Below are 26532 nucleotides of genomic sequence, written 5' to 3'. Positions count from 1 at the left end.
GAAAGACAGAAAGAGATGGAGTCCTTCCAAATTCATTCTATGAGGCCAGCATCACCTTAATTCCAAAACCAGACAAAGACCCCACCAAAAAGGAGAATTACAGACCAATATCCCTGATGAACATGGATGCAAAAATTCTCAACAAGATACTAGCCAATAGGATCCAACAGTACATTAAGAAAATTATTCACCATGACCAAGTAGGATTTATCCCTGGGACACAAGGCTGGTTCAACACCCGTAAAACAATCAATGTGATTCATCATATCAGCAAGAGAAAAACCAAGAACCATATGATCCTCTCATTAGATGCAGAGAAAGCATTTGACAAAATACAGCATCCATTCCTGATCAAAACTCTTCAGAGTGTAGGGATAGAGGGAACATTCCTCGACATCTTAAAAGCCATCTATGAAAAGCCCACAGCAAATATCATTCTCAATGGGGAAGCACTGGGAGCCTTTCCCCTAAGATCAGGAACAAGACAGGGATGTCCACTCTCACCACTGCTGTTCAACATAGTACTGGAAGTCCTAGCCTCAGCAATCAGACAACAAAAAGACATTAAAGGCATTCAAATTGGCAAAGAAGAAGTCAAACTCTCCCTCTTTGCCGATGACATGATACTCTACATAGAAAACCCAAAAGTCTCCACCCCAAGATTGCTAGAACTCATACAGCAATTCGGTAGCGTGGCAGGATACAAAATCAATGCCCAGAAGTCAGTGGCATTTCTATACACTAACAATGAGACTGAAGAAAGAGAAATTAAGGAGTCAATCCCATTTACAATTGCACCCAAAAGCATAAGATACCTAGGAATAAACCTAACCAAAGAGGTAAAGGATCTATACCCTCAAAACTATAGAACACTTCTGAAAGAAATTGAGGAAGACACAAAGAGATGGAAAAATATTCCATGCTCATGGATTGGCAGAATTAATATTGTGAAAATGTCAATGTTACCCAGGGCTAATACACGTTCAATGCAATCCCTATCAAAATACCATGGACTTTCTTCAGAGAGTTAGAACAAATTATTTTAAGATTTGTGTGGAATCAGAAAAGACCCCGAATAGCCAGGGGAATTTTAAAAAAGAAAACCATATCTGGGGGCATCACAATGCCAGATTTCAGGTTGTACTACAAAGCTGTGGTCATCAAGACAGTGTGGTACTGGCACAAAAACAGACACATAGATCAGTGGAACAGAATAGAGAACCCAGAAGTGGACCCTGAACTTTATGGTCAACTAATATTCGATAAAGGAGGAAAGACTATCCATTGGAAGGAAGACAGTCTCTTCAATAAATGGTGCTGGGAAAATTGGACATCCACATGCAGAAGAATGAAACTAGACCACTCTCTTTCACCATCCACAAAGATAAACTCAAAATGGATGAAAGATCTAAATGTGAGACAAGACTCCATCAAAATCCTAGAGAAGAACACAGGCAACACCCTTTTTGAACTCGGCCATAGTAACTTCTTGCAAGATACATCCACGAAGGCAAAAGAAACAAAAGCAAAAATGAACCATTGGGACTTCATCAAGATAAGAAGCTTTTGCACAGCAAAGGATACAGTCAACAAAACTAAAAGACAACCTACAGAATGGGAGAAGATATTTGCAAATGACATATCAGATAAAGGGCTAGTTTCCAAGATCTATAAAGAACTTATTAAACTCAACACCAAAGAAACAAACAATCCAATCATGAAATGGGCAAAAGACATGAAGAGAAATCTCACAGAGGAAGACATAGACATGGCCAACATGCACATGAGAAAATGCTCTGCATCACTTGCCATCAGGGAAATACAAATCAAAACCACAATGAGATACCACCTCACACCGGTGAGAATGGGGCAAATTAACAAGGCAGGAAACAACAAATGTTGGAGGGGATGCGGAAAAAAGGGAACCCTCTTACACTGTTGGTGGGAATGTGAACTGGTGCAGCCACTCTGGAAAACTGTGTGGAGGTTCCTCAAAGAGTTAAAAATAGACCTGCCCTATGACCCAGCAATTGCACTATTGGGGATTTACCCCAAAGATACAGATGCAGTGAAACGCCGGGACACCTGCACCCCGATGTTTATAGCAGCAATGGCCACGATAGCCAAACTGTGGAAGGAGCCTCGGTGTCCAATGAAAGATGAGTGGATAAAGAAGATGTGGTCTATGTATACAATGGAATATTACTCAGCTATTAGAAATGACAAATACCCACCATTTGCTTCAACGTGGATGGAACTGGAGGGTATTATGCTGAGTGAAGTAAGTCAATCGGAGAAGGACAAACATTATATGTTCTCATTCATTTGGGGAATATAAATAATAGTGAAAGGGAATATAAGGGAAGGGAGAAGAAATGTGTGGGAAATATCAGAAAGGGAGACAGAACATAAAGACTGCTAACTCTGGGAAACGAACTAGGGGTGGTAGAAGGGGAGGAGGGCGGGGGGTAGGAGTGAATGGGTGACGGGCACTGGGGGTTATTCTGTATGTTAGTAAATTGAACACCAATAAAAAATTTAAAAAAAAAGAAAGATTTAAAAACAAACTTGTTGAGTTAAAGAAGAGGGTAAAAACAAGCAAAAATTGCAGAATTTCTAGAAAATGACTGTTACAGGTTGATTGTATTTCCCCTAAATTCACATGTGGAAGTCCTAACAATACCTGAGAATGCAACCATATTTGGAAATAAAGTCATTGCAGATATAATTGGTTAAGATGTGGCCAACTGTAGAAGTTTGGGCCTCTAATCCAATATGTCTGGGGTCTTAATAAAAAAGGGGAAAATGGGGCACTGAGACATACACACACAGAGAATGCCACATGGAAATGAAGACAGAGATGAGGGTAATGCTAATTCAAACTAGCAAACAACAGAGATTGCTAGGCAACCACCAGAAGCTAGTGGAGAGGCATGGAGCAGCCCTCAAAAGGAAGCAATGCTGCTCACATCTTGATCTCAGACCTCCAGCCTCCAGAACAAAGACCATGCATTCAATTTTTAAGTCACTAAGTTGATAGTGCTTTGTCCAAAAGTCTGAAAACTTTACTACTATTTTCTGCTTAGTTGCCCAAATCTCCAATTAGACCATATTTATCATTGAACAAATAAGCATTTAAAGGGAGTAAATTAAATTCTCCTTACAGTCTCTTTTAACTCAAAGATTGTTGTCTATTTATTTGTGTGCTTATTTTGTTTTGATTTTAGGGGAACAGTAGGCCTTTCAAAAGCTCCTAATTTGTATGTCTGAAGTAACAGGATCTTAGAAGTCATTGAAAAGGCTTCTACGTTATTTTTCAAAATGCTAAAATGGCATAGAAATAACATGTAAGTGTTAAGAGCACTTCCTTTTTTAAAAAGATTTTATTTATCTATTCATGACAGACACAGAAAGAGAGGCAGAGACATAGGCAGAGGGAGAAGCAGGATACCTACAGGGAGCCTGATGCGGGACTTGATCCCAGGATACCGGGATCACGACCTGAGCCAAAGGCAAACCATCAACCACTGAACCATCCAGGTGTCCCAGTTAAAATCACTTCTTGAGAAACTTTTAAAATATAAAGATGCAAACCATTACATACCTGAGTAAGGATATTTCCCTTTTTCCACAAGAGCCTACAAATATAGGGACTTAAAATTTTCTGTGCTGCATTTTAAAGGGTGGCAGGAAAGAATGACTAGATGTGGAGTGAAAGCAATGGCAAGTCTGGATTGCTTTCCAGCAAAGTGTTTCTATGATACAAAGAAGTGAAAGTATGTGTTAATTTGTAGCTTTTTGCATAGAAAATAATCTTATTTAAGTCATTACAATGGAGTGGAATAGAAAATAACATTATTTGAGAGCAAGTGGCACAGATTTAAAAATATTTTTTCCTCTGAAAATGTTTAGAACAATGATACCACTTTCACATTATGTGTGGCAATTCATTAACAAGATAGCTTTTAATTAATTTATTTATTTATCTTCTTAATTCTGATATAGTTAACATACATATTAGTTTCAGGTGTACAACATAGTGATTCAACAATTCTGTACATTACTCAGTGCTCATCATCATAATTGTACTCTTATTTCCCTTCATCTATTTCACCCTTACCCTCACCAACCTCCCTTCTGGTAATAAACAACTATTCCCTACACTTAAGAGTCTATTTTTCTGTTTGTTTTTGGTTTTTCTTTGTTCATTTCTTATGTTTCTCAAATTCCACATAGGATTGAAATCATATGGTATTTGTCTTTCTCTGACTTATTTCACTTAACATTATACCCTCTAGATCCATCCATGTTATTGCAAATGGTATAATTTCATTTTCTTAGCTGAGTAATATTCCATTGTGTATGTGTGTGTATATATATATATATATATATACCACCTCTTCTTTATCCATTCATCTATTTATGGACACTTGAGTTGCTTCCATATTTTGGCTATATAAATGATGCTGCAATAAATATAGCAGTGCATATATCTTTTTAAATTAGTGTTTTTGCATTCTTTGGGTAAATACCTAGTAGTGCAATTGCTGGATTGTAGAGTAGTTCTATTTAACTTTTTTGAGGAACTTCCATACTATTTTCCAGAGTAGCTGCACCAGTTTGCATTCCCAGCAACAGTACATGGGGATTCCTTTTTTTACGCATCCTCATCCACACCTGTTGTTCATTCTGTTTTTTATTCTAACTATTCTGACACATGTGAGGTGATATCTTATGGTGGTTTTGAGTTGCATTTACATGATGATGAATGATGTTGACATCTTCTCATGTGTCTGTTGACCATCTGTATATCTTTTTTGGAGAAATGTCTGTTCATGTCTTCTGCCCATTTTTAATCGGATTATTTGGTGATTTTTTTTTTTGGTATTGATTTGTGTAAGTTCTTTATATATTTGAGAACCAACCTCTTATCAGATATATCATTTGCAAATATCTTTTCCCTATCAGTAGATTTTTTTGTTCGTCTTGTTCATTGTTTCCTTTTCTGTGCAGAAGCTTTTTATTTGGATTTAGTCCCAATAGTTTATTTTTGCCTTGTTTCCTTTGCCTCGGGAAATAATATTTAGAAAAATGCTGCTATTGCCAATGTCATAGAAATTACTGCCAGTGCTCTTTTCTAGGACTTGTTTGGTTTCAAGTCTCACATTTACCTTTAATCCTTTTTGAGGTTTGTGTGTGTGTGTGTTTGTGTGTGTGTGTGTGTGTGTGTGTGTGTATGGTGTAAGAAAGTGGTCTAGTTTCATTCTTTCACATATTGCTGTCAAGTTTTCCCAGTGCCATTTGTTGAAGAGACTTTTTCCATATTGTATACTCTTGCCTCCTTTGTTAAAGATTAATTGACCATATAAATTCAGATTTATAGGTGGGCTTTCTATTCTATTCTACTGATCTATATATCTTTTTTTTTTTGTGCCAGTGTCATACTATTTTGATTACTATAGTTTTGCAGTATAGCTTGAAATCTGGATTGTGATGCCTCCAGTTTTTCAAGATTTATTTGGCTATTCGGGGCCTTTTGTGGTTGTATACAGATTTTAGGATTATTTGTTCTAGTTCTATGAATAATGCTTTGATATTTTTATAGGGATTGTATTAAATGTATAGATTGCTTTATGTAGTATCAACATTTTAACAGTATTTTTTCTCCTAATCCATGACCATGAAATATCTTTTCATTTGTTTGTCTTTTTTAAAAGATTTATTTATTTATTTATTCATGAGAGACATAGACTGAGAGAGACAGAGACATAGCAAATGGAAAAGCAGGCTCCTTGCAGGCAGCCCGATGTGGCACTCAATCCTGGATCCAGGGATCATGACCTGAACCGAAAGCAGGCTCCCAACCACTGAGCCACCCAGGCGTCTCCATTTCTTTGTGTTATCTTCAATTCCTTTCATCGATGTTTTATAGTTTTCAGAGTATAGGTCTTTCTTTTCTTTTTTAAGTTTTTATTTATTTATGATAGCCAGAGAGAGAGAGAGAGAGAGAGGCAGAGACACAGGCAGAGGGAGAAGCAGGCTCCATGCACCGGGAGCCCGACGTGGGATTCGATCCCGGGTCTCCAGGATCGTGCCCTGGGCCAAAGACAGGCGCTAAACCGCTGCGCCACCCAGGGATCCCGAGTATAGGTCTTTCATCTCTGTTTAGTTTATTCGTAGGTATTTTATTCCTTGTGGTACAATTGTAAATAGCATTGTTTTCTTACCCTTTCTTTCTGCTGCTTCATTATTCGTGCATAGAAATGCAATAGATTACTGTTTATTAATTTTGTATCCTGTGAATTTACTAAATTACTTATCAGTTCTAGAAGCTTTTTAGTCCATTCCTTATGGTTTTCTATATACAGTATCACGTTATTTGCAAGTACCAAGAGTATTTCTTATTCCTTACCAATCTGGATGCCTTCTATTTTTTTTTTTTTTTTATTATCTGATTGCTATGGCTAGGACTTCAGTTTTATGCTAAATAAAAGTGGTGAGAGAGGACATCCTTGTCTTGTTCCTGATTTTAGGTGAAAAGCTTTTAATTTTTCACCATTGAGCATGATGTTAGCTGTGGGTTTTTCATATATGGTCTTTATTATGTTAAGGTGTGTTCCTTCCAAACCTACTTTGCTGAAAGTTTGTATCATAAATAGATGCTGTACTTTGTAAAATGCTTTTTCTGCATCTACTGAAATGATCATATGGTTCTTATTATTTCCATTGCTTATGTGATACATCATGTTGTTTTATTTGTGAATATTAAACCACCTTGCATTCCAGAAATAAAGCCCATTTGATTAAGTGAATGATTTTTTTTTATGTATTATTACATTCAGTTGTCTAGTATTTTGTTGAGGACTTTTGCATCTATTCCATCAGAAATATTGGCCTGTAGTTCCCTTTTGGTGGTGTTTTTATGTAGTTTTAGTGTCAGGTTAATGTAGCCTCATAGAATAAATTTGAAAATTTTCCTTTCTCTTCTATTTTTTGTAATAGTTTGAGAACAGATATTAACTCTTGATGGAATTCACCAATGAAGCCATCTGGTCCTGGACTTTTGTTTGTTGGGAGTTTTTTGATAGAAATTCAATTTAATTGCTGGTTATCAGTCTATTCAAGTTTTATATATATTTTTTTCCTATTTTAGTTTTGGTAACATATGTTTCTAGGAATTTACCCATTTCTTCTAGATATCCAATTTGTTAGCATATAATTTTTCATGATATTCTCTTACAACTGTTTGCATGTCTGTGGTGTTGGTTTTGATTTCTCCTCTTTTATTTGTGATTTCATTTATTTGAATCCTCTCTCTCATTCTCCCTGTTTCTCTCTGTCTCTCTCTTTCTAATGAGTCTGGCTAGAGGTTTATCAATTTTGTTGATCTTTCAAAGAACTAGCTCCTGGCTTCATTGATCTGTTCTATTGTTTTTTAGTTTCTATATCATTTATCTCTACTCTAATCTTTACTATTTCCTTGCTTCTGCTGGTTCAGTATTTTGTTTGCTTTTTTCTTTCTCGCTTCTTCAGGTGTAAGGCTAGGGTTCTTATTTGAGATTTTTCTTGCTTATTGAAGTAAGCCTGTATTACTATAAACTTCCCTTTTAAAATAGCTTTTACTGTACCCGAAGATTTTGGACTGTTGTGTTCTCATTTTCATATGGCTCCATGTATTTTTTATTTCCTCTTCAATTTCTTGATTGACCACTTATTATTTATTTTAACATGTTATTTAACCTCCATATATTTGTGTTCTTTCCAGATTTTTTTTCCAGTGCTTGATTTCTAGTTTCATAGTGTTATGGTCAGAAAAGATACATAATATGATTTCAATCTTTTTGAATTTGTTGAGATTAGTTTTGTGACCTAATATGTGATGTATCCTAGAGAATGTTCCATGTTCACTTGAAAAGAATGGTATTTCACTATTTTAGGATGGAATGTTCTGAATATATCGGTTAGATACATCTGGTCCAATGTGTTATTTAAGTCCCCATTGACTTATTGATTTTCTGTTTGGATGGTCTATTCATTGATGAAAGTAGAGTTAAAGTCCACTATCATTACTGTATTACTATCAGTTACTTCCTTTATGTTTGCTAATAGCTGCTTTATGTATTTTGGTATTCTCATGTTGAGTGCATAAATATTTACAATTGTTATAATTTCTTGTTGGATTGTACCCTTTATGATTATATAGTGTCCTTCTTTTTCTCTCGTTACAATATTTGTTTTGAAGTCTATTTTGTCTTACATAAGTATTGCACCTCTGGCTTTTTCTCACTTCCATTTGCATGATAAATATCTTAATATCTCTTCACTTTCAATCTGCATGTGTCTTTAGGTCTGAAATTACTCTCTTGTAGGCAGCATATAGATAGGTCTTGCTTTTGTATCCACTCTGTCAACCTAGTCTTTGGATTGGAGAGTTTAATCCATTTATATTCAAGGTAATTATTGACAGCTATGTATTTATTGCTATTTTATAACTTGTTTTATGGTTGTGTTTGTAGTTCTCTGTTCCTTTCTCCTTTTGCTTTCTTCTCTCATGTTTTGCTGGCTTTCTTTAGTGATACAGGTGTATAACATCTTAGGCATATAATAGTCTATTTTGCATTGATGGTCACTTAAGTTCAAACACATTCTAAAGGCACTGAAGTTTAACCGTTCTCTCCTCCTTCCCATGTTTTAGGTATATAATATCTTACCTTATGTCTTTTTATTTTGTGACTCCTTTGACTAATTTTTATAGATATTGCTGCTTTTGTACTTCCAATTTTTCTTATTCCTACTTATGGTCTTTCCTTTCCATTCAAAGAATCCCCTTTAACATTTCTTGTAAGTCTGGTTTAGCAGTGATGAATTCCTTTAACTTTTGTTTGGGAAACTTTATCTCTCTTTCCATTCTGATTGATGGTCTTGTTGGAGAGAGTATTCTTGCCGCAGGTTTTTTCTTTTCAACACTTTGAATATATCATGCCAACCTATTTGGATTACAGAGGTTTTGGCTGAATAGTTAACTGAGAGCCTCATGGGGTTTTCCTTGCATGTAACTGTTTTCTCCTGCTACTTTAAAAATTCTTTTTATCACTATATATATATATTTATATTCATATATATATATTATATTTATATATATAATATATATAATTTATATATAATATATATTATATTTATATATAATAAATATATATATATATTTTTGCCATTTTGATTGCTGTGTGTCTTGGTGTGAACTTTCTTGGGTTGATTTTGTTGGAAGCTCTCTATGCATATTGGTTCTAGATTTCTGTTTCCTTCCCTAGATTCAGGAAGTTTTAAGTTATTATTTCTTCAAATAAAATTCTGCCTTCTTTTCTCTCTCTTCTTCTTCTGGTATCTTTATAATGCAAATGTTACTATGCTTGATGGTGTCACTGAGTTCCCTTAATCTAGTCTAACTTTTTCATTAATCTTTTTCCCTTCTCCTGTTCAGCCTGATTGCTTTCTATTATTCTGCCATCTAGGTCATTGATCCATTCTACTTCATCTTGTCTACTATTTAATATTTCTAAGTGTATTTTTATTTCAGTTACTGAGTTCTTCATCTCTTATTGGCTCTTCTTTACATATTCTGTCTCTTTGTTGAGGATATTACTGATGTCTCCACTCTTTTCTCAATTCCAGGGAATACCTTTATGACCATGACTTTGAATTCTGTAGCAGACATATTACTTATCTGTGTTTTGTTTGGCTCTCTTGCTGTGATTTTGTCCTGTCCTTTCATTTGGAACATATTCCTCTATCTCTTCATTCTGTCTAACTCTCTGTGTCTGTTTCTATGTGTTATGAAAGTCAGCTACATCTCCTGTTCTTGAAAGTAGTGGTTTTATGAAAAAGAGGTCTTGAACAAGGGGTGGTGGAAAGGGAGGTAGGGGGTGGGGGTGACTGGGTGATGGGCACTGAGGGGGCTGAGCACTGGGTGTTATGCTATATGTTGGCAAATTGAACTCCAATAAAAAAAAAGAGGTCTTGTAGTGCCCTGTGGTGCAATGTTCCCTACTCACCAGAACCTATTTGTTGTGTGCACCCTACTGTTGTGGCTGAGCTGCATTTGCTTTTAGTCCAGTTATCTGCAATGACTCTCTTTGCCTGGAGTGACCACGATTTGGTCCCTGTGTTGTTAGTGGCCTAGTCTTAGGCCACCTTGAGCATGAGTTCAGTCAGACTAGGCCTTTGACAGTGGTGTGGTCCCATCAAAGTTCAGGGTACTCTCCCTGTGCTGTCCCATTAGAAAATCTGTTGGTGGGCAGGACCTGAGGTCAGACCAGATATATGTCCTCAGACCACTTCTGAGACTATAGTCAAACTGGTGTGGTTATCTTCCTTTCTTCCCAAGATAGGGGTCACTTTGTGGTGATACTAGCCCCTGTTAGGGCAGCTTGCATATTGCACACTTGTCCATCCACTTTGGATGGACTCCTGTAGAGGGCAAGTTGTAGAGATTGAGTCCACAGAAGAGCAAGGGGGAGGGCAAGAGGTAATAGAAAGTTTTGCACAAGTCTGCTATGGGAGGAGAACTCCGTGCTGCTTTGGAGAGCTATAGAGGCTAAGTTGGAGGAGGCGAGTCTCCAGAAGAGCACGGAGGCAGGACATGTTGTCAACAAGCCAGTTGAGAATATTCAGCTGCGCTGTTTCCCATGGGTGTCCATGTGACCAGTCTGGGTGGTAGAAGAAGGGAATGGCACGTGCCAGCTCCTTTGTTCTTGGAAAAGATCCCTGCTCCTCCTGCATATGCTCTGAAATTAGTAAATCAATCTCTTTCCCATATACTGCAGGCATTTTTCAAACTGCTACTTCCAGGCTATATCTCAGAGGGACTGTAAGTTATGCTTTCTCTTTAAAGGTGGGGACTCAGTTTCCTCTCATCCTTTAGCTCTCCCAGAGCCAATCATCTAATTTTTAAAGTTCCAGGTGTTAAGCCCTGCTAACTGTAAAATTTAATGATGTTAAGCCCCTCTGGTTCTCATAGTCAAATATTATGGGTATTTGTCTTCCCTGAGTGGGTTCTCCTTGCCTCCAGTGCCTGGTATGGGGTCTATTCCTCTCCTTTCTCTGTGCTTACAGAGTCCCTCCCTCCTGGGGACAGTACTATGGGTGGGCTTATTTCCCAACTGAGTCTCTGTCCTTCCTGTCATTTTTGATGTGGTCTCTTCTTTATGTTCAGTTGTAGAGAGTCTATTCTTCCAGTCTTCAGGTCATTTTTCAGTTGTTTACACTAATGTTGGTATTATGTAGATTTATCCATGGAATAAGGTGAGTTTAGGATCCTCTTACTCCACCATCTTCCCTAGAAGTCCCCAAGATAGTTTTAAAACTATGTGGCAACAACAACAACAACAAAATGTTTACATAAAAATCAGCTCTAAACTGTCACTATTTTTATGTTTTCTATTTTTATATGTAAAATATTGTATATGTTCTGTATAGTTCAGGCATTGAATATAGACATTTTGTATCATATTCTATCTCTAAAAATATTATTTTCTTTAATCATCTGTAAACAGGAATTTAGGGTATTTCCCTGCATTGGTTATTGTGACTATGCTGCAATGAACATGTGCAGATATCTCTTCAAGGTAATGATTTTGTTTTCTTGGATATATAACGAGAAGTGGGATTGCTGGATCATATGGTAGTTCCATTTTTAATTTCTCAAGCAACCTCCATATTGTTTTCCATTGTGACTGAATTAATTTTACATTTCTACCAATGTTGCGCAAGGGTTCCAACATGGGATAATTTGAGCAGCAAAAAAGGGGGATCAGGGCATCTGGATGGCTCAGATGGTTAAGCATCTGCCTTCAGCTCAGGCCATGATCTCGGATCTTAGGATCAAGCCCCACATTAGTGGGGGCGGGGGGGGGGGAGGAGGTCCCATCTCAGCAGGGAGTCTGCTTCTCTCTCTGCCTCACCCTCCTGCTCATTCTCTCTCTCTCTCTCTCTTTCTCTCTCAAATGAATAAATAAAATCATTAAAAACTTTTTAAAAAGGGGATAAAAATACATATATGCTAAAATATGTGGGTTCACAATGAGAACCCCCCAAAAAACTCTTTGGCCATTTTTGGAGGAAGCTAGAGAACCAACTCATTATCATGTGCAGAAAACTGGTAAATAAAAGGAAAGAATAAAGCATATATCTTGCCTTTCCTTTAAAATTGTGCCTCAAGGTAGCCAAATAGTTAATGAGGAATGGTCTCCTTTATTGGAGAATTTCAGCTAATGAATGTAGAGGAAATAATAGAATTAGACTATCACTTGCAGCCTATAATAAAACAATGCTTCTAGCCAATTATCAGCAATAGTTGCTAAAATCAGTGACTGAAGGCCTAACAGAGAACTGAGAATTGGGCAATGTGGCTGACAAAATCTGACCTCACTGATCAATCTTAACACCACAAAAGAAATTCAGCCAGATGTTGTGATGCAATAGGAAATAAACAGTATCACATGCAAAGGATTCTTACCTGAATGGAATCAAGCCTCTGGACCAAACAACCAGTAGAGAGGAAATAAAAGTGAGAAGCGAACACATTAAATGATCCAACATGTATGCCATCAGCAAAATATGGGATGTGGGGAATTCTATACAATAAATAATCTTTCTTTAATAAGCTAATGTAAGAAAAAGGAGGGAAAATTATATATTAAAAGAGTCATGAGTGATGGAGAAACAAATATAATCTTGTTTAAATTGATTCAAACAAGCCAATTAAAAATATTTTTTTTCTAGACAATTGGAAAATATGAACACTGAATGGATTGTTTAATTATATTAAGAAATTACCGTAAATTTTCTTTTTTAGTTAGGACAACAATTTTGTAGCTATGTTGCATAAAGTGCCCTTATCTTTTATGAATATAACACTAAAACGGCAGCCCGGGTGACTCCGCGGTTTAGTGCTGCCTTCAGCCCAGGGCATGATCTTGGAGACCAAAGATCGAGTCCCACGTCGGGCTTCCTGCATGGAGCCTGCTTCTCCCTCTGCCTGTGGTCTGCCTCTCTCTCTCTGCATCTCTCATGAATAAATAAATAAAATCTTTAAAAAATATAACACTAAAACATACTACATATAAAATTGTGTAATGTTGGGCAGCCCGGGTGGCTCAGGGGTTTAGTGCTGCCTTCAGCCCAGGGCATGATCCTGGAGACCCGGGATTGGGTACCACGTCAGGCTCCCTGCGTGGGGCCTGCTTCTCCCTCTGCCTGTGTCTCTGCCTCTCTCTCTCTCTTTGTGTGTGTGTCTCTCATGAATGAATGAATAGAATCTTTTTAAAAAATTGTGTAATGTCTAGGATTTGTTTTTAACAATTTAGTATGGAATGGAAGGAAGAAGGAGGAATGTAAAAGAAATAAGATAGATCATGAGTTGATAGTTACTGAAATTTTATATACATATAAAATTTTTCATAACAGAAAGTTTAAAATATAAATACAAAAATATCCATATAATATTGATATAATCCGAATGTTTTATTAAAATATTTTAGGAATGGCGTAAAGGAGAAAAGTAAATGCGTTGTTAAATGCCAGCTCTTGGGGTGCCTGGCTCACTCAGTCAGTAGAGCATATGACTCTTGATCTCAGGATTGTGAGTTCAAGCTGCCCCATTTTGGGTATAGAGATTTCTTAAAAATAAACAAAAGAATGTAAATGCTAACTCTTTATCTTTCAGACTAGGATACCAACATAAAACATCTAAAATTGATAAATCAAGAACGTCCAGAAAAATAATAATTTTTTTAAAGATTTTATTTATTTATTCATAGAGATGCAGAGAGAGAGAGAGAGAGAGAGAGAGAGAGGCAGAGACACAGGCAGAGGGAGAAGCAGGCTCCACGCAGGGAGCCTGACATGGGACTCCATCCAGGGTCTCCAGATCACTCCCTGGGCTGCAGGCGGCGCTAAACCGCTGCGCCACCCGGGCTGCCCCAAAATAATAATTTTTTAAAGATTTTATTTACTTATTTGAGACAGAGAGAAAAACACAGTCGAGGTGAGAGAGAAGGGGAAGAAAGAGAGAGAGAAGCAGACTCTCTGCTGAGCTGGGAGCCTGATGTGGGGCTCAATCCCTGGACCTTGAGATCATGACCTGAGCCAAAGACAGACCCTTAACCGACTGAGCCACCCAGGCACCCTGAGAAGCAATTATTTTTGAAATATGGAGAAAACAGCTAAAATTGATTACTTAATGGAGAGCGAAATTCAAAAAGTAGGAAGAAGGAAGACAGAGATGACTGCTGTTTTAATTATTAGACTTGGGATAGCATTTTAATTTTTTAAAATTGTAAACACATGCAAACTTGATAAAAATAGAAATTATTTTCTAAAAGATATATAAAATATCTTTTCCTTTTAAAATTTTGATCTTAAAAAAATAAAATAAAAAAATAAAAATTTGATCAGAAGAAGCCCATTAATGTGTATTATTAACTATATCCTAACCTGGCTCTCATTTTTATGCTCTGTATCCTACTCACTTGTTCCCTGTACCTAATCTACTGCCAAATCATGTAAGGATCCAGAATATGATTTGAACTCATCTACTTTTCTAACTTCTCTGCCATCACCTTATGTGTGGCATCACTGTTTCACATCTGGACACAGCCATAGTCTACTACCAGATTTCCTGTTTTTACTCTTGCTCCCCTCTGATCCAGTCCATGCATACTAGTCAGATTGATGTTTTCTTACTTATTTTTTTTCATTTGATTGTAGTTGACATGCAATGTTGTATTAGTTTCAGGTATGCATTATCAGATTGATGTCTTCAAGTTGCAAACCTGAACATGTCACACCCCTGCTGAGATCCCTTCAATAGCTTCATACTATCCTCTGAATAAATCCAAGATTTTTAACATGGCCTCTGAGCCCTGCACTCTCAGACTGCTGCTTATGTCTCCAGCAGCATCTTTACAGCACTTTCTCCTTCATTCACCTGAATTTCCACATGCTGTTTCTCAGATCTTAAACACATCCCCATCACTCTTTCCTTGGTCATCTCTAATGGTTTAAGATTCAACTTAAATATCACTACTTTTCTTTCTCTTACCACCATATTAATGTTCTCCACAGCACTTGCCACTTGCAATTGCATATATACTTACTTGCTTTGACTTTGTTTCCTCCACCAGCTCTAAGCTGCATGAGAGCAAGGATTTTGTTTTGCTCATTGTTGTATCTCTAGTACCCAGAACATTCCCTGTCATAGAGTGGGTCCTTAATATTTATTGAATCAGTGAATAAATGGAATGTACAGTAGACCAGATTTTCTCAAGCTTTAATGTGCATACAATCACTGAGGGGAGATCCTTTTTTAAAGGCACATTCTGATTCAGTAGCTCTGGGGTGGGGACTGAAATTCTAACAGACTTCCTGTGAGACAAAAGCTGCCAGGGCCTTAATTACACTTTGACTAGAAAGGCTAAAGCAGGTACAAAGATGAGTGATAGTAATGTTTGTCCTGTAGGAAGGAGTTTATGATCTGGTAATGGACTTGCCTCATAAACACAATCTAAATCATCACCTATCACCTTCACTTTCATTGATGTATAAAGCATAAAAGGCTTAATTAAGGCTGTTTGAGATTGGGATGGATGTTGACTTTACCAAACATTATACAAGACCCTCTAAGGCCATATCTGACTGTGACCAAATCATTTAAAGTGTTATAATAAGTTGCAAAATTTAAAGGAAGCAATTGGCAATTCAGTATATGAGAACAGAGATCCTTTTTAACAAGGAAATAAATATCGTGGAACAGAGGGATGAGAATTTGAATTTCAGTTTGCCCCTGAGTAGGTGTGTAATTTTAGCAGCTAAATTCTCTGAATTTTTGTATCAGCTGATGATGATGAAAACTTAGAGGCATGATAAGTGAGGTATCACATATCAATTAAATACTGTGCCTGGCATAAGGTAGCCCTTAAAAAAAAATCAAGTCCTTCTGTTACTTTCTTAGGTAGAACATTTTCCTTATAACATCAATTTCCCAGAGGACAAGTGAGTATCATTTTTTGAATGAGACCTTTAACATCTCACAGGGGGAAAAAAAAAAACAAATAATACTAGGAAAATAAAATAAATTTTGGTTTAAATGAACACTAGGCTGTAAATCAGAAAAACTAAGCTTTGGTTCAAGATTTCAAAATGAACTAAAGGTATAATGTTGAACAAGTTATTTAATATCTCTGGGCCTCTGTATCCTTTCTAAATCATTGTACATAGTTAAATACATTAATTATCTTATAGGAAACCATCATTCTTCCAAATCATTTGATTTTTATTTTTTTTTCCTTTTGGGATAGCAGTAAATTTTACAGAAATATTAAAATTGGATAATTTTATCATTGGATAATTAGAAAAAGGATTGGAAAAAAAAGTTTTTTTTCTTTCTGAAATTTTTACTAAACACCCTCCAGCCATATTACTAAGCTTTAAATAAGTATATGGACTCAGTGAACTTATTTTTTTTACTTGGAGAACTTCTATCTTTTTAAAATTACATAAATATACATGCTTTCACTAGCAGTTGGAATTGGAATTTGTTTTACTTGCTATATATGAAATTAAATTGTCATAGCTTGGAATATTAATTTAAATATAACTTGGAAATATAAGAAAAAAGAACAATGTGGAGAAAATAAAAAGTAACAAATTAAATCTATTCTTTCAAAGATAATTGCAATGTTTTTATGCAATAACAGAAAAAATTAGCAAAAAAAATTTAACTACATAGATACGTGTCACTACTTAAATGTTGACAAATGAATTTGGGGATTGAAAATTATTTTTTTGCTACCTTTAGTCTTCCACCTCCCACTTCATTATAAAGAGCTTCTCATTTCTCTTTTTTTTTAGTGTTCTTTTTATCCACTCTACCCTCATACTTTAAACTACTACTAAATGTTCATGGAATTAAGCCTTTGGGGTCATTTGGCTTTAGCTTCCTCATTAGATTCCTCAGTGTCCTCAGCTTCACTCTCTGCATATAAACACATTTGTTATTCTTAATCACTTCCTTTTATCAATCCCTGACTGGAGCATACTGATTAATCTTTGAAAAACCACACTTGTATTTTATAAAAATGGAAAATTCAAACTTCTGTTGTGTGTGACACATCATTAACTGCACAAAGACACTCTGTATCTGCTATGTTAGTATTTACTGATGGGCTAATGTAATTATGACCCATCTGCTTCTGTTGTCTAATGAGGCACTTTCTATCTACAGGGATAGAAATTTATGACAGTCTCTTTGAACTGCCTGATGTCAGAGCTGGGAAAGGTGTGAAGTATATATAAGAGCTGGGTTACTCATTGGCAAGTGGGGGACAAATACTCCAGTGGATGCAAGCTTGGGATTGTTCATGAAGCTTTCTTACCATTAGAGGCATTCTCTGATATACTGACACTGAAACATTAAAAGGTAAAGAGTTTTTTGTTTATGGGAAAATATTATTTGTTTAAGGAGGAGCAGATTTGGGATTAAATATATTGCTTGTTTCAAAGAAAAAGCTAAAGGGGTAATGTGCTATAATATCAACTTTCCAGATTGTTCAGGGATGGAAATTCAGAAGGGGAAAGTTTTGAAAATATTCAAAAATTGTTTGAACAGTATCAAGGGACTATATCAGTATAATCTTTGGAGATTATGTTTAAAATGAGATTTTTTTACAGTAAGTTTTAGTCTCAAATTCCATCAATCAGAGCTATAAAAAATTTCTTGATTTCAATGCTGCATTATTCTTTTCCAGTAAATTTGAGAAACAATGTGTCTCCTGAAGCTGCCAGTAGTTCTCATCATACTCTCGGTTGCATTAAACCATCTGAAGGCTACTCCCATTAAAAGGTTAGTATTTTAAAAATCCTGTTTCTTTGTAAAATGTGGGAAAATTAGAATTAAAAACTGCTATATAACTAACAGCCCTTATGCCATTAAGATGTATCTTTCTGACAGAACTTCTGACAGACAGGAATGGATAGTTCCAGTTTTGTCAAGGAATATGTTATTGAAACCTAGAGGAGCAAAACCAGATCAGGAAGCAGGAAAAGCCAAAGGGTAGTAATTTCCACTATATTAACCTGGTTCTCAAATAAACTAGAGAAGCTTGAAACATATATTTTATATTAGGTGGGATTTTACTGCATATTTACATAGATTTTTTTTTTTCCTCAGAGGGCTCTGACAATGTCCAAAACTTTTCATCTCCTTCTGGAAAGAAATACATAGAAATAATCAGGGGGCAAATTAAAATGTTAAGAACTAGTTAAAAAGCCATTTGCTCTTAGGGGATTCTTTCTATATTAACTCATATTAATGAAATAAAATTATAAAAATTATGTTATTCATCAGATTAATTCTGAGCTACTCTAAATGTAAATTAATACTCTTAAAAATGTTTTCAATAGGTAATATGTGCATCAGGATTTCCTAAGAAGACTTATTTTGGGAGGTGTCATGTCGTTTGAGTGGTAATTTTAAGGAAGTCTAAAAACTCTGTAAGGTGAAATGTTAGCAGTAATTATAACTTTCAGGGGGAAAGAACTGTAATTCTCCCTTTATTTAAAAGATTCTCAAGGCCAATTCATGCATACATCATAAACAATACAATGATAATTTGTGCCTAAATCAGTTGGCTCCTTACAGTTTTGTAGAACTGAAACTACACACTCTTTAAGACCAAGGAATATTAAGATTACTTTTGAAAAGTTTGCTTTGGAAATAATATTAAAACTTTTCTCATAGAATTATTAGCATCTTGTCTATTTTCCTTTGGGTTGTTTTTTGTTGAGGTGGCAATCTGTGGTGATATGTAAAGAGTTCTACAGCACCCACATGTAGTAAATAGTAGGAATCATCAGATTTCCTTTGTCCCTTCAGGTTTACCGAGTTTAGAGGATGTTCTTCTCAGAATTGGCTCTGATTTTCAATTGGATTTTTGGATAAAAATAACTGAAACTGACATGATGTTTCTGGTAAACCAGTAGAACAATAGAATAACAGGAAAATTAGCAGTATTACACAGTATTTCTGTTCATATCTTGATCTTTTCTTTCACTAGATAAGCACCTTTATCCAGTTTGTCATTATGGATATGAGTTTATTATGAAGTGAACTTCACTCACAAATAAAATGCTATATAACATTATTTATTACCAAGTTATTTTCATGCTAGCCTCACAATCTCTTAATTTGAATTTTTATTAGGAATACTTCCAAGGCATTCTTCAGATTGCTCTTTAATGAGTTTCCAGAAATCTGGATGTCTGGTCATTTTTTTTTAAAGGGGAAGAATTTATCATCCTGAGCTCTTCATCCATGTAATAGTCTATAAATTTCATAAAATACTAAGAAAGCCTGTGTAGAAAATGACTCAAATCTCATACAACTTTAAAAGACAAAGCTGATGTAGATTTATCAATGTCATTTTTCTTATAAAATTTAATAGTCTCATTTGAGATCTTTTTTAACTTTTGTACATGTATGACATGAGATTAAGAGGAAACAAACTGATTAGATAAGCCATACCAAAAGATATTTTATACTTTTGACTGAGGGAAAAAGATCACACACTTGCTCACCAACTTTTAAACACTCAGTTATAAGTACCTGCCTAGCAGATAATCAGAGGTTAGCCAACAGTATAATTACTTCTACAAATTGAGAACTGGAGCAGGGATAGTTTAAAATGGTTTTGAAAATCTTTGAGGGGTACTTGGGTGTTTCAGGCAGTTAAGCATCCAACTCTTGGTTTCTTCAGCTCAGGTCATGATCTCAGTGTCATGAGATCAAGCCCCTCAATGGGCTCGGTGCTCAGTGCAGAGTCTGCTTAAGATTCTCTCTCCCTCTCCCTCTGCCACTTCTACTCATTTTCTCTCTCTCTTTCTCTCTGTCTAAAACGAATCTTTGAAGACTCTTGAAACTGAGGGGTTTGTAAAGAGAAACAACATAAGAGTGATACTTCAGTCTGTAGTCATCACTGTATAAATTCTTAAAGTTAGGAATTTGCACAGTGTGTAAATGGTCAATAGGTTTGAACTAGTGTCTGTTACGTCTGTTACTAGATACTAGGCAGGCCTAGTCTGCCCAAGTAGTTAAAGAGAAAAAAATGCCTGAAAGTAGGGGTGTGTTGCCTTTTTTTCCTAACCATTTCAGCCATCTTTTTCTATCTTAATGGTAGTTTGGGGTAGAATCTTATACATACTGATGCTATATTTACATGAAAAGTCTTGTTTGGAAAAGCAGCTTCATAATAATGAAACAAATCAACATAAAAGGTCTTATTATTTCTTTAAAGTAGAATGGTGGCTCTTATAGCTAACTCAAATAAGGTAAAATTTTAGTTGGAGTAATTTTAAGTCTGTTACAGACCTTAAGACCAATCATCAAAGTACCATTCAGACATTTAGCACATAGATTAGTTTACACTCTGCTCCAGGCATTTGCCAAACATTTTAGGACACATATCACTTTGAACCTTTCCAGTTTGACCCATTATTTCCTTTATTGCTTTAAATTTATTAGTTTGAAATATTTGATCAAAATACAATTCCTGCTTTTTTCAAGACAATTTTCTTCTCTTTTAGAATTAAACATCTGATGTTATGAATTATGGTTTAATTCTTAAAAAGCATTAAATCATTCATTGGAAATGCACATTGGCCATGCTTACTACACATGCAAATGGAAATAATTAAATAGATAATATGACTAACATTAACATATAGACTAGGTATTTAAGTCCCAAAGTGGGTTTCCTTTGCCTAAATAATAGATTTGTCAGCATACACTTATACTCAACAGATACCTGACATTTCTCCTTTAATAGCCTGATTTAATGATCTCAGGGAGCTTAACAAAAATATCTTATACTGCTTAATTTTCTTTGGAAAGATGTGGGAAATGAATATACATATTTAGTACCACATACTCCAGATTACATATAAATTTTATATTCCAAATCCTTTTTATATATTAGGAACTAGATTCACCAAGATTTAGAAGAATAAAAAGAAAGGGTTTAGAGGACTGTAAGACAAAGATACCCCTTTTTATTATGATTACTATCTGGAATATATTCTGAAATTTCAAAGGATTATATTGAGAAATTTAACATCGACTATAATGGAAGTTTTGTTATATGATTTCCTTGTCAAAAATTGCTTCTGCTGCATGTTCAAGGTGTCAAAAAATTTCAGTCATCTAGATGTTTCCAAAACAAATGCTGAGTTACTTACATGAAAATATTTTCATCAATATGAACTATTTGTTGTCCTATAAATATACACAAACCTGAGTCTAAGTCGCTAACCTTCCATATTTGTTCTATATTGTCAGTCACCAGATGGAAAAGCGGAAATGCAACACTGCCACGTGTGCGACTCAACGCCTGGCAAATTTCTTGGTTCGTACTAGCAATAATCTTGGTGCCATTCTCTCGCCTACCAATGTGGGATCCAATACATATGGCAAGAGAAACACAATTGAGATTTTAAACAGGGGACCATTGAATTACTTACCACTTTAGAAGTCAACGCACCCCTATCATTCTTACTTTCATGTATAAAAATATTCTAGTGATTTCCTGTGTAAGTTAACATTAGCATGAACATAAGTTTTTATGTACTATGTTTGTTAGCACTACATATAAATTGTTATGGTAAGAATTGTTTTAACTTTAATGCTAATTAAGACCCCATCATAAAAAGTCAATGTCTTTAAAAATGAAATGTTCTTGCTATAGATATTTATTTTGAAAACATATTAAAAAGTCATTCTTTTGCCTATATCTTTATGATCTGAGTTTGAGAACAAAAGAGAAAATAGTATTTGGAAACTTGGTAAATTGTAAACAACGGAGAGTGAAGTTAAGCACATTAAAAGTCAACAATTATAAGGACCCTTGTTAACCAATTCTTTTTTGCATTGGATTTCTCAAATGTTTAGATAAAATGCTATTTAAAAAATAATTAATTTTTGCTCCTGACTCAGTCAAAATATTTTTTTAAATTATATTCTTTGCTGTATTGTTGGTATTAGAAGTTATTTAAGAATATAAAGGCAATTTGTGTTTATGAGGGTTTCATTGTGTGTTGTCATTTGATGACCTTTTATTAAACATAAATGCCCTTTTTTCTGTTCAAGTGGCTTACAGCAAACCTCGGTCATATTCTGATACAGGATATTGCAAAGGCAACTTGTGTTCCTCTTAATCATGTATGTCTTCAGTTAAAAGACCACAGAGTTATATATTTTATGGTAACTTATTTTGTTTGTTAAACTAATTGGACATTTCTGGCAGAGGTTACATGTGTGTGATACACTTTTCTTGAAGAAAACTGTTGAATTGGACATGAAATGTAATGTTTCCTCTAATTCTCATTCTTACAGGGGTTCTTGTTTTATCCTGACCATGATTTAGTCACCTTTGGAAGTAGCATTAACCCAGAAAAACTGCTATCATGTTGTGTTATGCCATTCCTAAAGACACTAAACTTGTATTTAAAAAAAATAGAAAAAAATCTCATTTTTAATGGGAATCTAACTTGTTAACTTGACTTATACACTAAAATTTCCCCTTATGAAGTGTGCCTTAGATTACCATATTTTAGTTGTGTGTGTATGAGTGTATAGCAACAGATGATATTTATAATGATTTTATGTCATAAGTTGCACGTTAAAATAAATGAATGTATAAATTCCTATTTGTGATATTCGACTGTCAGCCCTTCTTTCAAAGTAGATTTGAGTTCAACATTTTAAATTGAGTAAGGTGTGATTAAGTTACAATTTCTTAAACTTCCTTATTTAAAATTTTCCTATAATAGTCTGCTTTAAATAAAACTCTATTGCATATCATGTCTATATCAACTTTCCAATCTATCTTTGAAGAGTTAAAAAAATGTAATGAGTGTATATGATATTCAAGGACAATGTATATAGTAGCAGATAAATATCAGGAATATGATGAGAAGAGTTATGTGTAGTTATAGTGACCTAACAACCTTTGGTGCTAAGGAGTAAAATGTAGTCAGGGTGGCTATGTAACTTATTCCAGCTGGAAGATTTTGGAGAAGAAAAGAGTCACTATATTGATATGAGAGATATTAATAGTAAACACTCTCAAGTTTATTCATTAAATTTATTATCAAAGTAAAACATTTGAACAAATTCCATAGTGTTTTCTTAGCTGGCAGGCAGTAGGGATTTAAATATATAAAAGTTGGGAATGCTTTATTGCATGAGGCTTACCAAATACTTTTCCAGATTTTTTATAATTGTGAAAATAATGAGTAAAATTCAATTGATGTAATTGGAGATATCAACAGTAAGTTTTGATGTTTATGTTTGTCCCAATTTTTCTCATTATGTCTATGATACCTGAATTCACAGGTACTCTTGAATAATCTAGAAGTGGGTTAATCCTCCAAATACTAATATGCATGCCACAAATGATATTTCACTAGACAACTAAAAATACAAATGATTCCTCTATCTTCCATGTTGCGATACAGAGTCAGACATAGAATTTATTTAGTAATGCTACGTTTAAAACTGGAAATTCTCTTGAGCACGTTTAGAGAACATTATGCAATGAGCCTCTCACTTCTCTGAAGCCTGAATATCATTACCTAGCAATATTATGCAGAATACCTTTTGGTCAAGAGTAGAAAAGCCCGTGAGTCCAAATCTCCTTTGAGTACAAAACAGGCTTTCTATATAAAGTAGGGGAAATTATTCTTTTTCTACCAATTATTTTCCTTTTCACACACAGACTACTCAAAGCTATGGAAAGATTCATTTTCCACTCAATGCATTTGCAGGAGGCATTATTAGTGCTCACCAATATCCTCTTTCTTGAGAATATAAGAGATTGTAGTCTTAGCCCTTTTGCATTCAGGTGAGGCCATGTGGCTGATTCTGGCAAGTGAAATATTAGCAGAAGTGATGTGTGTCATTTTCAGGGTGGTCTACTAGGTGAAAAGACTATCTTTCTCTTTCTTTCGCTGCAGCACTTCCTGATGAGGAGGCCTCTTATCAGGCTGGAGCCCTGAGTGACTTCATGGTGAACATTCCTACTAATCTGTCTTGGACATGGAGTAGGATCAAGAAATAAGCTTTTGTGACTCTTCTCTACAACCTACCATAATATAATAACCAAAGTCAGACTGTCACCCTAACAAAGCTGCTTCTCTTGTCAACTCCACTGAATTTAATAATAGCATACTATGCTCCCACTATAGTTCAGTCTTGGTATCTTGGAATTATCACCAGCTGCTCAAATTCCACATTCCACATGCTCAAGTCAGTTACCAAGACACATGTACTTGAAAGCGTCTTTGCTATTAGGTATGTTTCTTCCTTCTTCTTCTGTTGCAACCAGTGTAACTCCAGTCTATTGTAAGCCAGAACCCTACAGTAACCTACTGTAGTTTCCTAATGCATGTTTCTTACTACATCAGTCTTCTACACAGAATTTTTAAAAGACTTATTCTTAACCTAAAATTCATCAAATTCTTTATCCTAACATTCAAGTCCCACTATAAATTAATCCTAATCTTTTCCAGCTTTATTGGACATCATCTCACTTTATACATTTATTCCCTGCTAAATTCTTTGGTTGTTTTAGTTGTTTCTGTTCTATCATCACGTGTCCTCTTCTTTTCCAGTCTCTATCTTTTCCTTCCATTCCCTCTAGCTGAACAACTGTCCCTAGTGCAACCTTTTTAAATCTTTTAATGACAAAGGCAAGATCTATCATCATTCCCTTCTTGAATATGACTTCTCCACCCACTGAGCTGTTACCACACCTTGAGGATATCTTTTAGATTCAAAAGAAATATGTAATTTGAGTAATTATATTATTGCTACTTTGTGTTAAAAATACCGCATTGCTATGTTGTTTCTGTATTATTTGTGTGACTGACACATTTTTCTCCCACACTGCTATGTTCCTAAGGGCAGAAACTCAGACTTAATTATTCTCCATTCCACAAATATTCTTTTTATAACTAAGGAGCTTAAGCCTATTTACACATTCTGGAGAAAAGTAAGCTACTTGAGTAGTTTCCATTTTCTGTCCTTGATACTGTACTGGCATAGAGCTTAACAGTTTTTGTCTTCGGAAAATGACTTGACATTTACCACCAACATCTTTTGGTATGGAATGTAATTTACATATGCCAGAACATATTAATTATGGTTTTCTTGCCTTGAGTTACTAAACCTTTAGGAAGTTAATTCCATCACCCAATAAGATAAACATAGTATAACACAATTAAATATTTAAATTCCATAAAATAATAATTGAAATACAATCCTAAATTTCCATATTAAGTGGGATTAAGTAACTTCCAGAGTAAATGGGCTTCCTAGTGGAGTGAGACAGAAGCAAATAGTCATATTTCACAACTCTTTGTAAGAAAAATGCCCTTTCATTTGAAAAATGATGAAATATGCTAGCATCTTTACCTTTCCCATTACTATTCATTTAGGCTATACATTGAATTTATAAACAAATTTCATAAAATTTAAATTTTGGCCTATTGCTTAAACTTTGAAAATTATTTAATTTTTTATTACTTTTGTCAGAACATAGTGTAGATTGGTCATTTCTATTCATTTGTCTCTTTAACCTATGTTATTTGGAAAATATTTATTGTAGCTGAAACGTTTCTACTTTGAAACATTTATTGAGAGTGCATAATGAGATACCAAGGAACACAGTGAGTCATAGTCTTATAGCATTTCCAACAGAAGAAATTAAGACACTAAGCATATTGGAAATCCATCCCTGATGCTCAGACATTCCTTGATAATTTAGTCAATCAGGGAGAAATGGATTAAATATTTGTGCTAAGATTTATCAATTTAGAAGCCAAACAGAAACTAAAACTTTACATATTAACAGCCAAGTTTTTGTGGATGAGTCAACACATAAATTAGTAAAATAGCTATATCATTCATTTGGCCTATAATTAATATACTTAAGGGTATTAACCATCACACTTTATATTGTCGGGGATTAGGGCAACTCTCAATGATTAAAAACTAAATAAAAAAAAAAAAAAAACTAAATCATACCATGGCAGTTACTTCTATTACAGCTAATATTTTTCTTCTGGGGATTCAGAGACCTTTTCTGCATAGTGACTGCCATGCTCTAATACCTAAACACTTTCAGTTAGGATTCCATAAGAAGATCCTGTAACAATAAGAATACAAATACATGCTTTACAGATCACAAGGTAGATCACAAGCTTTTTGTGATGGGTGGGATCAGGTATTCTCTTTAGTTAAAGTAATTGAAATAATCTAAAAAGGCAAATATAGTATTAAAACTCCATAGTACAGTTTTGGGAAAAAGCCAATTTATGCTTTTGGACATCTGCAAAATACTGTTTATGTGATAATTATTTAAATGGGCTTATATACCTAGGAAAGAAAGCTATATAATACAGTATCACGTTTCTATTGCTAAAGAA

At 34.9% G+C, this 26532-nt stretch overlaps 2 protein-coding genes across 9 annotated transcripts in view; one reads left to right on the top strand and one right to left on the bottom strand.

Moving 5' to 3' along the window:
• SLCO1A2 (solute carrier organic anion transporter family member 1A2) overlaps nucleotides 1-26532 on the bottom strand; it is a 124840-nt gene that overhangs the window by 87078 nt on the left and 11230 nt on the right. The gene's annotated exons all lie outside the window — the stretch shown is intronic.
• IAPP (islet amyloid polypeptide) lies at nucleotides 11547-22752 on the top strand. Its single transcript, XM_077871862.1, has 4 exons — nucleotides 11547-11621; nucleotides 17279-17473; nucleotides 17802-17896; nucleotides 21386-22752. Exons 3-4 carry the CDS (start codon nucleotides 17817-17819, stop codon nucleotides 21573-21575), a joined length of 270 nt encoding a protein of 89 aa, XP_077727988.1. The 5' UTR covers nucleotides 11547-11621; nucleotides 17279-17473; nucleotides 17802-17816; the 3' UTR covers nucleotides 21576-22752.

The sequence above is a fragment of the Canis aureus genome, chromosome 25 (assembly GCF_053574225.1).
Source record: "Canis aureus isolate CA01 chromosome 25, VMU_Caureus_v.1.0, whole genome shotgun sequence".
Lineage (NCBI taxonomy): Eukaryota > Metazoa > Chordata > Mammalia > Carnivora > Canidae > Canis > Canis aureus.
The sequence above is the reverse complement of the archived record's forward strand: the minus strand, read 5'-3'. Positions and strand labels throughout refer to the sequence as shown.